The sequence below is a fragment of the Lacerta agilis genome, chromosome 1 (assembly GCF_009819535.1).
Source record: "Lacerta agilis isolate rLacAgi1 chromosome 1, rLacAgi1.pri, whole genome shotgun sequence".
Classification (NCBI taxonomy): Eukaryota; Metazoa; Chordata; class Lepidosauria; order Squamata; family Lacertidae; genus Lacerta; species Lacerta agilis.
Window position 1 is genome coordinate 68,725,098 of NC_046312.1, and position 15,870 is coordinate 68,740,967.

The 15,870-nt window shown below is 40.9% G+C and overlaps 1 protein-coding gene across 1 annotated transcript in view; it reads left to right on the forward strand.

Annotated features, from left to right (window-relative positions):
- The window catches only part of INSC (INSC spindle orientation adaptor protein), a 123,785-nt gene that overhangs the window by 53,270 nt on the left and 54,645 nt on the right, over nt 1–15,870 (forward strand). Inside the window, exons 3-4 of the mRNA XM_033153387.1 lie at nt 13,671–14,016; nt 15,651–15,703. Coding sequence (XP_033009278.1) covers nt 13,671–14,016; nt 15,651–15,703 — 399 coding nt within the window. The remainder of the gene's footprint in view (nt 1–13,670; nt 14,017–15,650; nt 15,704–15,870) is intronic.

The following is a 15,870-nucleotide window of genomic DNA, read 5'->3' on the forward strand; positions in this document are numbered from 1 at the left end:
AGATATTTATTCCTCTCTTGTTTCTGAGGTAGATATTCACTCATCCCTTCTTCCCTGGCAGGGTGAGATTGGGGTGAGCACCAATTGGTGACTTGTGTCAGGTGCCAAAATGTCTCGGGTCTCTCATTATTCCTCATTCCCATAGTCCCCTGTTCTCCCTAATTCTGGTCTTCTGTTGGATTATACCTTGTATTTCCGGGGAATGATGACATCAAGAAACGAAGGACACCGTAAAGGGAAAATATACCCTCGCAAAGGTCCAGAGCTTTGTTTGCAGAACCATTTAGACAAGTTGTGCTACTACAACATCAGTATTTTAGTTATAAGGACAGTGAAGCTTCTCAGGTATTTTGAAGGATAACTGGGCCACTATAAGTGGCAAGCTCTTGGATCATGAAAACTGCTGTGTAAAAGGTTAATGAATTTTCCACATCTGTCTATCCTCTTTGGATGGAGGATACTAGAGAAATACCCATCCCTGAATTATTTCTTGTCTTGTGGTAGTGTATCCGAAAAGCTGTCACACATTAACATTTCGGTGGAAGAAATGTTTCAACGTAGCTAATAGTTTAAACAGCAATAAGTCACCAGGACTGCTTGGCGTGCACCCAAGAGTGCCGAAAGAATTCAAAGATGAACCTGCTGAACTGCTGACTCTGACTTATAGCTTCTCTTTGACGTCAGCCTCTCCACGGCAGATTTGGAAAATCACACTTTTAAAAATAAATAAATAAATAAATAACTGACTGACTGACTGACTGACTTCAGGACTGTTTCTGTAAACTATGCTCCAGGGTTAGAAAAACTGGTTTGCAACAAGCGTATCACGGCGAGTCTATTTGTATTCTTTTCCTTTGAAAAGAAATCCCAGTAAAACAGGTGTGCCAACATTTACACAAGTATTCATGATGGAAGTATGTGAAAGTATTGCTCCTATAAATGAAATGGTTCTGTATGATTGCACAGGTACTGGAGGCAGGTAGAAAGATACTCAACAGGATTGAACTATTTGGTGAAAACACTGCTTTAATAACAATGCAGTCTAAACCTTATTCTCTTTTGGATGCTTCCAGGTGGGTTTCATTGTGGAATTGGTGCCCCTCATGCATGCCTTTTAATTGCTTCTTCTTCTTCTTCTTCTTCTTCTTCTTCTTCTTCTTCTTCTTCTTCTTCTTCTTCTTCTCCTCCTCCTCCTCCTCCTCCTCCTCCTCCTCCTCCTCCTCCTCCTCATGTTTTTAGATGATATACCATTCAACTGAATAAATATTCTGCCAACAACTCTGGACTTCTTAATCATCAGATACTCCAAAGTGTTGGTGCAACACTTCATTAACCCTGTAGATATCCAGGCTTTGTAATAATAAGTGCATATTCATAACTTAAAAATTTGTCACCACTGGTGACAATGGAGATGATTTATTCAAGAAAAATTAACTCTGTACTGCTACATCTAATCTGCACCTGTACAATTGTAATGATCAATACAATTGATGCCGGTGGAGTGAAATCAACAATAATTTCTTGAAAAACTTAATTTTAATAGCATCCTATGTCAGTTATAAGGAATTACACAGAGAGGCATTCTTTCTTCTAACATCTGCAGGTTTAACAATGAAATTTTTGATATACTTCTCGAAAAAGTGTGGATAAAGACTTCCGGCTGGCGACGCCATAGCGGGTGGTCGAGGCTGCTTCGGCTGCGAGGCGCCCGATCCATCCCGGGGGTTAGGAGCCCCGCAACCGCAAAGCGGGGCTCCGGTTGGGGTGCGGGAAGAGCGTCCCGCACCCTGGGCTCCCCGGCTGCGCCCACGGAGGCTCCGAACCCTTCCCTTGCCCCCCCTGTAAAGGGGGAGTGGGGGTGAAGGGACAACGGAGCCGGGCTTACGGGGATATGCCCCAACCGGGATGCAAATGCGGCGACAAAGCCCGCGGTGAGCGTCTTAGTTCTACCTTTGAAGAATGGAGCCAAAGGAACCCGGTGGTCGTGAGTAACTAATTTGACCAGAAATCGAGCTTTTGGAACGATCCGGGGGGAAGGAGAAAGGCAGCCTGCCTTCTTCCCTTCGAGTTAAAGAAGCTAACCAATTTGAGCAACTGCTGCTACAGGACTGTTACAATGTGCTTAAAATTGATACATGAGACTGGCAAACTTTTTTCTTGGGAAGTAAATTAGTGGAAAATATCTCCATTTAAAGTTGCGGTATCTGCGCTCCAGTTAAGGAAAATGGCGATGAACAGAGAGGCAGGAGTAGAAATTTGATACCCACTTCCTCCCCCTCTACCAGTATGCTGGGCTTCGTCCTTGAACTGGTACTGAACTCTGGACTAACGGACGAACAGAGGCTCACTGCTTTGAAGGTGGAACTGCTGTACAGGAAAGTCAAAGTCTTGTGTGGGGGTCTGAAAGAGAACCAATTGCCCACAGAGGAGGCTTTTAAAACTTTTAACACTTTGGAAGAAAGTCTTGCCAATGAGCTGAGAGGATGTCTGGGAAGATGGAGAGAAATGAGTGAGCTACTTCGGAGAAGAAACTCGCCTTTTGGGGGTGGCAGTCCCAAGGCGATGGTAAGATTTGTTATATCCAGTCCCCGAGGTGTGAGCTCGGGGGCCAGGGACAGAGAATTATGGTTTTTACAAGAAGAAAAGGAATGCTACAAAGAACCGGAGAAGCTGAGAGACGACGAGATGGACATCCTGGAGCTCGTGGCAAGGAGAGTTTTGGACTGTGCCTGGATCTGTGGACGCTTGGAGAGGGAAGCCACAGGGAAATTCAGTGTTGATGCCACCAGGAGAAGAATAATGGACAGAGGGGGTGTGGGGTGAAACACTAAGTAAAATTTGAAGTAGCCTGTCATGGAATTTTGAAATCGGAGGGTGAATACTGTCAATAATCTTTCTGTTTTATTTTTTGTTTGAATATGAAAGGAGATATTTTGAGTTATTATGTTATTAGCAGCAGTTTAAAGGATAGAAGAGATAGATATGATATAAATGATTGGTGAAGATTTCAATGGAAGAAGAATTATGATGAGATATTACTACGATGATGCATTGTTAGTTAAATGTTGAATATATAATTGTGTGTAACTATATAATTGAATTTGAATTTCAGGAGAAATGGTTATAAAATAGATTAAGGATATAAACTCGGAGGAGAAAGGGCAGGGGAAGTCAATGGTCAAGATATGGAAATAGAAATTTTCTTTCTAAAGAAAAGATGCAACAAGAAAACTTGACACTGTTTGTATCTGTTTTATCAATGTATTTGTTTTGTATTTGTTTAATTGTAGGTGTGGGTGTGGGTATATGTTGTTATAAGAAAAAGGTCAATAAATTCTTATAAAAAAAAAAAAAGAAAAAGTGTGGATAAAAATGGATGTATATGTGAAATATATATGTGCATTACATTTGGTATATTTGCTTAAAATGTGTATATCAGGTGAAATACTAGGAAAATTTGCACTAAAATGCGGATGAATTGATACAATTGAACTGATGACTGGAAAAATGAGACACTGAAAGAAATGACCAAATGCCATCAGTTAACCTTTTGCATAAATTTACAGACACACTAGTAACATTTTTGGAAATATAGGTGAGTTTCTGGAGTCAAATGCCATTTTTACTACCACAGAGCCAGGGGCATAGCAAGGGGGGGGAGTAGGGGCGGACCACCCCATGTTCCATCATGGAGGGGGTGACAAATTATCAAGGAACAATTACTGCCCTACTAGGGCAGTTCATAAAAAAAACTTTTTAAAAAAATGCCTGCTCCAAAGGTCTTATCTTAGTATACTAGGGATTATATAGCTATGTATGAAATTTCATGGATATCGGTTAATACCTTCACCCTCCTCCATCAAAATAGCTGTTTACTTGGCTATTTTCCTATGTCGTGAAGGCTGAAATTTCAGTTCAGTGCAGCACTTACTGTTCCCAACCCTAACCCTGTGGAAAGCCATCTAATTAGACTTTAATTTGATTTTGAGATGTTTTTAGGAGGTAATTTAATTATTGTTTGATTTTATACCAATGTTATGTATCTGATGTTAGCCACCCTGAGCCCGACTTCGGCCGGGGAGGGTGGGATATAAATAAAAGTATATTATTATTATTACTTGTTATTATACCTTTGTAAGAAAATATGAAATAATATAAAACCATTTTTGCAAGGGGGGAATCAATGGGGGGGTTGACAAGAAATTTTCCGCACCGGGTACCACCTGACCTTCCTACGCCTCTGCACAGAGCCATGGGGCACCTCACACCCTGGAAAGAAGAAAAGAGGCAATTAGGCCAAAGAGGAGATCCTTAGTCCACCAACCTGAGTAGGTTGGGTTGAGTAACAATCCCCTCACTGCAGTCCCTCAAAATGTTCACCACTGTCCTCCATGTCTTTCCTTTCTGGCACTGCCACACCTTTACCTGGACCACACCTGCAGTGTATGTGGCAGGTGGGTGAGGCCTGGTCAGAAAAAAGATAAAATACCCCTGGATGGTTAAGTCCAGTCAAAGGCAACTGTGGGGTGTGGTGCTCATCTCGCTTTCAGGCTGAGGGAGCCGGCATTTGTCCACAGACAGCTTTCTGGGTCTTGGTAGACCACAAACTGTAGGTTATAGTAGGCTTCCACAAGAATCATTGTTGTACCCAATGGCTGAGCATCTGAGGCTGAGCACAAAGTGGGTTTGTGAAAAACACTGTTTTGATGCAACTTAGCACAACCAATTTAGCATTTGTTGCTGCTGGTGACATTAATTCATGGGTATTATTCCATCCATGCACTTAATATTTAGTTGATTTTTAAAATCAGGATTGCAGAAAACACACATCGCAAAGCTGGCTTGGCAAAGGGTGCTGCCACAAGCTACTGTGTGGCCAGTCACAGTTATTCATAGGTAGGGCAGATATATATATACCGGTATATATTTTCAATTACGTAAGCTAGAATACCTTTCGCCGGCAGAAGTATATGTGCTTTTCTCCTGAATTATTTTTACTGCTGCTTTTATATGTAGCTATTTCCCCCCATTGTTACGTCGGGATAAATGGCCTTTTTGTCAATATGCCATACCGTTGTATATATTCTGAGATTCTAACAGTGGTAACTTTAATGTGTTATGCTTTTAATAGAATTAGCGCAAACTGACAAAGCTCCAAGGTTAATGCCTTACCATTCTCATCACGCAGACGATGGCACCCTTCCTGAAATCCCCACATTAGTTTTCTGTCTGATCCTGAATGGAGCACAGACTCCTCGTATTTACCTTCAAAGCCTTCCATGGCTTTGCCCTCCCTTCCCCACTCTTTGTCCCCACATCTCCAGAAGTGGAGTGGAGCCCCAACACTGGCTTTGTGGCAGGTGTGTTGTTGCTGCTGCTTATGGGACAAGAGGAGCAAGTCGATGTGGAGAGTGACATGGTGAGGATGCACTGACTGGGCTGCTGGATTGGTTTTGCCAGTGCATCTACACCAGTGCTATTTTTCTAGAAAAAGAGGTGCTGGAGTTCACAATGAACTTCTCCCTTATTCTCTTGGAATGGCAATGGCGCCTACCCAAGAGATGCTGGAGCTGAGCTCCGGTGAGCATCAGCTGAAAAAAAAAAAAAAACCCACCCAGATCTACACTGCACCAATTTGTACTGAAAAGTGTGGGATGAACAAATTATTTTGGGGGGAAATGTATAAACGTTGCAGATTAGGATGAATGCTGTTTGTCACATGACCTCCCCAAACACCAGTCGGGATGAATACTCAAGAAAAACTAAGCATAGTCTAACCACTGTGAACACTTATCAGAATGACTACTTATTAAACATGTCCTCTGGCGAGTGCTTACTCCTTCATATTCCTTCTAAAAAGATTGCTTTTCTGTGTCATGCTAGCAACAACCCATTAGCCCCCATTTTCATTTATTTATTATGCATTCTTTTATATGGATGGGGGGGGGGGGTAAAAAATGACCCCAGCTGAAATTACATTTAATGTGTCACTGAAATGAATCCATATTCTCTTCTAGTTTGTAATGATGAGCTGAAATGTCTCAGAATACGTTTTTCAGAAACAACGTCTAACTATCTACCTATCTTGCATCTAATTCTTTCAAAGCTAGCACACACTTCTTCTAACAGCATTAAATATCACCTGTAGCTTACTGATCTACCATTGTTGAGTCATTGTGGACGATGGCATTTCTACTGCTCTTACCAGCAGTAGGAAAATGGATTCAATGCTTTATGGTGTAAATTCGCTTTCCTCACAAGTAACTGCTGCTGCATGCCCCATCTCTGTGGGCCTCCACTCTTTTCTAGGGTGGGAAATGGCTGCTTTCCCCTTTTATCTGATCCTATGCTGGATCATAGGATCCCACACCAAGGAGACAGCACCACTATGCTCTCACACAAACATTTTGGGAGCACAGTTCAGATGCAGGTGGTGAGCACCTGCTAAATTCTGATAACTAGCATAAATTCTACTCACAAAATACTCCAGTATAGGATGCTTATGGGTTATAAAAGGCAAGTGAAGCAGAGCATAAAGTGGTCATCAACTGAAATGGGGCTATGGTAGCATATATTAAAAAATGGATTGAATAGGATTTGTTTTGTTTTGTTTAAATGACCTGTCTCAAGACAACTCATTTTCTATAATTTCTGCTGGACAGGATGACTACAATTTCTTACATTTCTTTAATTAGTTGCCTGCTGTGCAAATAATTATTGATGTGTGTGCATAGTTAAAATGCAAAGGTAAATGTGTAGACACATTTAAGAGAATCCATACTGTGAATTAATATAGGTTTGGGCTGTCTATTACTCACCCCAGATTTGGAAGACTTTCCCACTGGCTCCTGTAGTGCTCTGTAAGCATTATTTTAGGCTGTTGGGAAAGCATGTAATTTTGGTTAGGGCATATGGTCAAACCATGTTTGTCACAGATATTTGTGGCTTAAAAAAACACATCAAGAATATAAAGGCCTGAATGAAGGAAGTAGAGGAGAGTGTTTTTCATTTTGAACCATGTGTGTTTCTCAGGTTCTCCATAGTTAATTTAGGTCAGAGAGGGAGGGAGGGAGGGAGAGAGAGTATGCAGAGCTCTCTTTACATACGTTTTCATAGTTTTTTTTCTATGAGCTGAATAGGAGCCCTGTGATTCCCCAACATTATGGTTTGAAAAGAATGAACACGCCTGAGAAAGGACCCTAGATTCACCTTTAGCTATACAGAATGGCTGTGTTTGGATGTCATGATAAATTATGGTTTGTTGTGATGGGAATTAGTTTAGCCTCTCCCCCACTCCCAGGCTACTATGCTCCCCACCCTCCTCTAGTAAAGTTGTGAGGAGATCAGAAACTTTCACTTCTCACATGTCAGTCAAACCTTAAACTTTGGTTAATCTTAACTCTGGTTCATTGAAACAAGCCATTGTTTGAAGTTGGCTTGTTTCAAACACATTAAGAATAAACATAGTTTGTTTTGCTGGAAAGAGATGACAAGCTCGCGCTAATGAAAAATGGAACCGCAAACTTCCAAATTCCTTGTAGACAAGCCAGAACAGGAGAAATAAATGCAAACCTGGGGGAGGCAATGCTTGCAACCTTCATTATAACCATGGTTTATTGGTTTATTGTGACATCTAAATACAACTAATGTGTGACTAGCTCTGGCATAGATCCATTCAAAATAATGTAGAATCTTAGATTTTCAGAACAGTGATTTTCAGAACTGTAGGGTTGTAACCAAGGACAGAAGACAAGTCAGTTTTGCCTTATGCATCACATGCATATTCTAAGTAATTTATGGCACAAGATTCATACCAATTAAACCTGAGCTATTATCCACAAGCCAACTAAGCCTTGCTGTCTTTAATGGAAGAGATCAGGCTTAAATTTCAAGCATTATGGTTTATGAATCAGGTCTTCATGAGTCCAAGATGGATGTTGTGTACCTAATTAAATTTGCTCAAGTCACCTTCAGTGTGACTGTGTACACAACTGGATTAATGATTGAAATTTAATCCTGAGTTGAAGACCTAGCTCTTCTGTCTGGCTTTTGATCAAGTAGCTGGTTTTCTGTGGGTGCCTTAAATCCATAGTGACTCTGTTTACCGGTATGTTTTTCATGTATTTTTCTGAATTGCTGTAAAAGTGATACAGAAGAAAAATGCAAGTCCTCAAGCCATTCACATGGCTTAGTCTCAATTATTCCATTTGTATTCTACTGTGTATATTTTAAGAGTATGTGAATTCAGAGTTTTAGCCCAAATCATTCTAAGAAATGGCAGTGCTTAGGAGCTCATCACGAAAATCAATAGTACTTTACTTCACCTGAAATGTGACTGACTTTGTTTAGCCATGTATTTTACTTTATTATCTAAAGTGTTTTGGACCGGACTGCTTGGCATAAACAGGAAACTCTCAAATGTTGAAGGCTTTACAATACAATGCAGCTGTATCTAGAAAGGATGGCGTGTGCCTGGCTGGACCAGTAACTGCACACACTAAAGATGTCTCTCTGCATTTGCCACTGGGGGATGAGCAGAATTGTTTCTGACACTGCCAGCAATGAAATGTCAGCTTTAATAGCACCAGCCACCTGCTCTTCTGAAAGTTTTTCTTCCCACTAAAGAGATGATCAGTTTTGTCAAAGATTAACATGTTCAACCTGCTGTTAGGTCTGTGATACACACGAACAGCACATCTCTAGACAGTTACACAAATCTCTCTCTCTCTCTCTCTCTCTCTCTCTCTCTCTCTCTCTATATATATATATATATTGGATATATATTGGTCTAAAAGACTTACAATGCTAAGATATTTTTAATTCTCATAGCTTTTTATAATGCTGTTCTTCATGTATTTTAGAGAAACATTTTGACACAAACCCCACAGCATTATAGAATATTGGAAAACATAATATTGAAGACATGTGAATTCATATCAGCTTATGAAGCTGTCCTGTACTGAATCCGATCAATGGTCCATGTCGCTTGGTACTGTATATAGTTGCTCTTTAGGCAGGAGTCTTTCCCATCCCTGTCTGAAAAAGCTGAGCATTAAACCCAGAACCTTCTACTTTCAAAGCTTGTGCTCTAATTTTTGCATAAATGTGCATTTGTATTTCAAACCCAGGATTCTACTCATGAACTGCCTTGGACAATTGGATAGTGGAGATACACTGAAAGGCAGGATAAAATCTATTAGATGAATTAAACCTTGTAAGTGAAAGGTGAATGCTCACAATCTAATTCTCTTGTCCCCTGCCCTACAAGGCAGTTCTTATTTCTGACACACACAGCTCTTACCATAGTACCCTGAGACTCCTTTAGATGTTTGGATCACAATAATTACATTTGCTGAAAGATGCATGCCCAGCAACAATTCAAGCTTAAGACAAATGGCCTGTAACTATAGTTTTCATTCAGGTTCTAGCACTACCGAACATATTCCCAAAGCATTCAGCATGAATGTTCATGGTACAGGCCAGAAAATATCCCCCCCCCCTTTTTTTGCAACACTCCCAGCATCGATTCCTGAAATCTAATTAGGGTCTGAACCAAGAGCATCTCTAAGAGGAACAGTAAGGGCAGTGCTATTTCTATAGCTGTTAGTGTGGGCTCAGAATGATTGCCATTCTAATACTTCTATTAATCTCAGGAAAATCAGTTAAGCTGTTTTCCTGCCTGTAAAGGTTTCTCTCTGCTGGTTCAGTTATTGATTTTAATTTTAACTGAAACCAGGGAATAAATGTAGAATAATAAAGAAGTAATATAGTGATGCTTAGAGCTATATATTTGCAGCTTGTTTGGAGATGTTGTGCACCTTCAAAGGCAAAGTAGCTGCTGTTCTTAAGATTCCACTCTGGACTATAAAAGACATCTAGTATGGTTGTTTTATATGTAGCCAGGCTAATACAGTGGTACCTCGGGTTACAAACACCTTGGGTTATAGACTCCGCTAATCTGGAAGTAGTACTTCGGGTTAAGAACTTTACCTCAGGATGAGGACAGAAATCGCGTGCCAGTGGGAGGCCCCATTACCTAAAGTGGTACCTCAGCTTAAGAACAGTTTCAGGTTAAGAACAGACCTCCGGAACGAATTAAGTTCGTAACCCGAGGTACCACTGTACTGAATACAAAATGCATTCATGAAATCTATTATGAGGGCTGGATTTTATGTTCCATGATTATATATATATATATTCTAATAAGGGGTTGCATCAAATAATGGCTTTGCTTTAGAGGGAAATGTTTTTACTTGTGCACTCCAGGGCACCCAAATTCTGCCAACCTCACCAAACTACTGCAGCCCTTTTGGTCATACCCCATTCTATTCTGGAAGGCCATTAATCCCCAGGAGCAACCCAGGCTCAAACTGGTTAGAGAGGGAATGGCAAAATGACTTGTGCAAAATGACTTGTGCAAGACTTCCGGCGAGGTCGCCATCACGGGCGGTCGCTGGGTTGCCTCGGCAGCGAGGCGACCCAGTCCAGCCCGGGGGTTGGAGCCCTGCCACCGCTACGCGGGGCTCCGGTGAGGCGTGGGAAGAGCGTCCTGTGCCTCGGGCTCCCCGGCGGGCCCGCTAGGCTAAGCACCCTTCCCTCGTTCCCCCTGTAAAGGGGGAGTGGGGGTGAAGGGAGCGCGAAGCCGGGCCATTAGGGGAAATGCCCCAACCGGGCGGAAAAGCAGCGAGTACTGGCCTTGATGAGCGACGACGTTCTCCCTGAGAGATGAAAGGAAAAGAAGCCCGGAGGTCGTGAGTACTTAATTGGATTAACTGCTGAGCTTAAAGACTTAACGACCCGGGAGGCTTTAGGTAAAGGAAGTCTTCGGAGGCAAGAAAATAACGGATTGGGATACTGTTGCTACTGGATGGATACATTGTCAAGATTTTTTAATGAGTGAGACTTTATAGATCTCCCTTTGGGGAGGAAGAGGATGGAGAATATTCCATTTGAAAGTTTTGGTCTTTGCGCCCCGGTCTCAGAGAAAATGGCTGCGAAAACTCTGAACCGAAGTGGAAAATTACTGCTATATGACGGATAACATTGAAATAGAAACTGAAATTTGATACCTATGCCCGTCCTCACCATGTTGGGCTTTGTTTTTGAAATTGTTTTGAACACTGGACTAACTGATGAAGAAAGGATTATTATACTGAAACTGGAACTGCTTAATCAGAAATTGAAGGTTTTGAGTGGGGACATGAAGAAAAATCTACTTCCCACAGAGGAGACCTTCCAGATATTCGATACTATGGAAGAAAGACTTGGCAAAGAGCTGAAGGAGATGATTAAAAAATTGAGTGAGATGGCATGGCGATTCCCGGAAAAAGAAGCGTCCCTCGGTGGTGGCAGCCTGAGGACGGCGAGGAATGTTATATCCAGCCCCCGAGGTGTGAGCTCGGGAGCGAAGGGCAAGAAATTAAGATATTTACAAATAGAAGAATGCAGCATTGAATGGGAGAAGCCAAGAGAAGATGAACAGTGTATCCTGATGCTCGATGCAAGGACTGTTGGGGACTGTATCTGGTTCTGTGGACGTACAAGAAAAGAGGACAATGGGAGGAGTGGTTCCGGTGAAAGATGGAGAAGGACATTGGACAGAGGGGGGATAGGGTGAACTGTGTTAAGTATAGAATATTACTGCTTTGTTATGGTAATCTGAAATCGGAGGGTTAAGACATTAAGTTTTATTTTAATTTTTAACAAGAAAAGGGATATTTTGAAATTTTTTGTTATTAGCAGCAGTTTAAGGGAAAGAAGAATATTTTAGATTTGATATAAGAATAATTTGTTAAGATTTAAAGAATTGTTATTAAGATTTATGTTTAAGGTTCGAACTTTTTTAAATGAATATAATTTTTTGAGAGATGATGTTATTAAAGTAGAATATGGATTTAAAACCGAAGGAGAGAAGGTAGGGGAAGTCAACTGTCAAGATTTGGAATTAGAACATTTTCTTAAGTGTGTAAACAAGAAGAATTGTATTTGTGTTTGTATTTGATTTATATATGTAGGTGTGGGTGTGGGTTTATGTTTTGTTATGAAAATGCCAATAAATTCATATAAAAAAAATGACTTGTGCAAGTTGAAATGTTTCCTGCCAAGGCAAAGTCACCATTGGATGCAACCGAGGAAAAATAAGTGAATCCACTAAAACAAATCAGAATCTTGAGAACAAGAGTATGAATGAAAGAGGCTATGACACTATAAAAATGCAACAGGCACAAAACATAACTAATCAAATTACAGCAAATTACCCATACGAAGGAATCATATTGGTCATAGATTGAGTTTAAGGTAACTCTTGTGACGTTTGGAGTCAGCTCAGGAAAGCTGCTGGACACCTCAAGGAATCCTCCTAGAGTCATAATTTTGGCTTGCAGATCAAAGGTACCTTCAGATTAAATTTGTGAATAATCCCCTCACACCAAGGTCAGTACACTTCTCTGTATGGCTCCTCTGTAGTGACAGATGATGCAGCCTCTCTCAGTTGAGCATAACTGGCAGTGTGCTTATTCTTGTGTCGCCTGAAAACAATAAGATCTGGACATATGTCCAATGTTCACAAGATTAGTTCAACATCCCCAAATTACTGAACAAGTCCATTTGAGTTGCTGTATGGGGAATTGTGATATGAAATAGCTCTGGTTAATGCTGGTTATACATACTTAGACTTGCAATCAACTTAAATCAGTGTGACTGACATAATAATAATAATAATAATAATAATAATAATAATAATAATAATTCATTTATACCCCACCCATCTGGCTGGGTTTCCCCAGCCACTCTGGGTGGCTTCCAACAGAATATTAAACTACAATAGTCTGTCAAACATTAAAAGCTTTCCTAAACATCCAAATAAATGTTTAGAATCTGACACCAGCCTTATATAAAAGTGTGAATGGCATGTTAAATAATCACAGTGAAAACAAGCTACTAACATGCTGGGGAGTGGAATGGGGAGCAGGTACCCAAGACCAAACCTTCAAGCAGAGTTGCATATGCCACCATGAATGGGAAATCTATGGCTAATGTGTATATTTTATGTGCATATAATATGTAGCACAATCTCAGGAATTTTGTGGGTATTTTGTGTTAAACAGGCACATACAATTCAGTCAAATGTCAGCTCTTGCAGGAATGGACATTACTGTGCAGTTTATGCATGCAGACAAATTATAAACCATGTGTAGCTGTGGTTCATAAAGTGGATTAGCTGGAACAAAGTAGATTCTGTTGCCTTTTTCTCAAACTGAGATAAATGGTCTATTTATCCATAATCATGGCTATTAGCCATGATTATGGATAAAATATAATCTCTAAATGGAGGCAGTATATAGTATCCTGGGGACAAAAAACAGGAAATGGCTGTCTCTATCAAACCCTAAATTTTGACTCGCCAATACATCTGCCTGTCCACTGTTGGAAACACTGTATGTCTACGTGGATATTTGATAGAATCTAGAAAATTAATGCTTATGAAATCAACCTTGGAATGTCTAGCATTCAGCCGGTTTTCATTTTCATATGCCCCATAGAAATTCAATATACTTTTTGCGCCTGAATCTTGTGCCTGAAATGTAGAAGGTCTGCACATGATTTACTAGATAGGAACTAGTATACTAATATGTAGTATTTTCATGTGTCTCCCCCACCCTTCTTTTCAGTATGCATTTAATTCAGGTAGACTCTGTGCAACGGTGGATGGAAGACTTGAAGCTCATGACAGATTGTGAATGCATGTGTATTCTTCAGTCGAAACCAATCAGCCTAGAAGAAGATGCCCAAAGTGAATTTTCTCTGTCATCAGAACACAGCGCTTGTGATAACTTGCAGTTGTTGCTGAAAAGAGCTTGGATTATAAGCACTGAGCTAACCAGGATCGTTCAAAAACTAGAGAAGAACAGGTGGCAGAGGGTCCACAGCATGACAGTAAGAGTCAACTGCCACGTCCGTTCAATGATAAATGAATACAATACATTCAAGAGGAATTCTTGGGAAGAAATGCATCAGGTAGGATTACTGTGAAATGACAGCACCCAGAATGCTGATATAAATGTTGTTTGTTTTTAAAGGAAAGACCCCATAGAAAACTTTACATGCATGGGGATTTTTTTTAAAAATAAAACTTACTCTAAACATGTTAAAACTTCCAAGTAATCCTCTTGGATTTTGGAAACAGGGCTGTCTTTACCCAGGGGTGCAAGGGGTGTGGTGCACCCAGGCACTGAATTACAGGGGGCTCCAAATGTATTTGGGGGTGTGTGTGCCAAATGTATACCTACTGTATACCAGTCCCTCTCGATTGGCGGCAGCGAAAAGCAATGGAGTGAAAGTCCCTGCTCCCCTCCGTCGCTCTGTTACTCCGTTGCATCAAATATTCCCAATGAGTCAGGAAACAAATCAGTTATTTTCACCGTGTCATTGTTACAGGTGATCGATTTTCCTCCCCCAAAAAGGTCAACAACTTTGAGTTGGCCCCCCAAATTTTTTTTGGGGGGAGGCTAAACTAAATTTGGGGGTGCTGGGTGGATCTTTGCACCCCAGCAGCAGATATGCTAAAGACGGCCCTGTTTGGAAATAGACATATCATGCAATAATGGGAATCCTATCAAGCTGCCTATGCTAGCTCAGACTGTTTGCCCATCTAGCTCAATGGCTTGACAGGCATCTTGCTTTCCAAGGTCCTTGGACAGCCAGGGGTCCTTGACATCACTTCCTACCTATGGAAGGAATTCAGTGCAGCGCTGAGCAGATTGCTTCATCAGCACAAGTGTTTCTGCTTGCTTAATGGAATTGTCTGCCGTCTCCTTGTCCTCCTCCCTGCTGTTTCAGGGGTTTCCCTGAGTCTCCCAGAGCCAAAGGGGGGTGGGCTACAGGGGACACACAGGGGGAAGAGAAAGGGGGCAAACCCAATTGCTCGAAGTTGTTACATGGGCTTCTGCTTGTAGGGCTCATTAGTTGAGTGTTTTAGATTGGCAATGTCGAGGATTGAACCTGGAACCTTCTGCATTCAAAACACACTCTATGTAGTCTCTTCATTATGCTACTGTCTTGTATGCTCCCCTTTCTGCTGCTGCTCTGAGTAATATACAGTCTCACAAAAATCATATGCAAAACAAAACCCAGCTGATTGGGTACAGCTTAATTCCCACCTCCTAGAATTGTTCTCAAGTTAGCATCTTTAAATGCCAGACTACTGTTAGATGCACATGCTTAATCAACCTCTTTTTTTGAGAGCAGGGGTCTGTGGCCCTCCATATGTTGTCGGACTCCAAATCCCATTGGCCTTGACCAGTATGGCCTATGGACAGGGGTGATGGAAGATGCCCTCCAGAAGCACCTAGAAAGCTACAGATTCCCCATCCCTGCTTTAGAGATATGCCACTTTGAGACGAGGGTGCTTAGAGCAGAGAAACAGGATGTTGGTGGGAGGAGAGTCCTTAAAACTTCTACTTCTTTCCCCATTGATTTCCTGCTCTAAATCGCCCCTCTAAGCCACAATCAATTAAATTTACTTTAAAAATACTTTTAATTAAAATTCATCCTTTGGTTCTGTTTAAAGCAATGTAATTCTATCATTTCCCACAATGCAAAGACAAACTATAACACTAAAACAACACATCTCTGTTCTCTTTCATCTGCAGTATGAAAAAATGCTAGTGGAAAAATGTTCTGAACTTACAACAGTTACTGAAAGGTAAAATAAAATGTTTGTTTTGCCCAGTGCTATAATTGGTTTGAAATAAATGGATCACTTTATACTCTCAATTAGTGCTTGTAATCTGTTGGCTCTGATGCACACTATATATTTTTTCTGTTAGTAGAGGAATGGTGGTTCTACATAGTGGGGAATTTCTGTGTTTT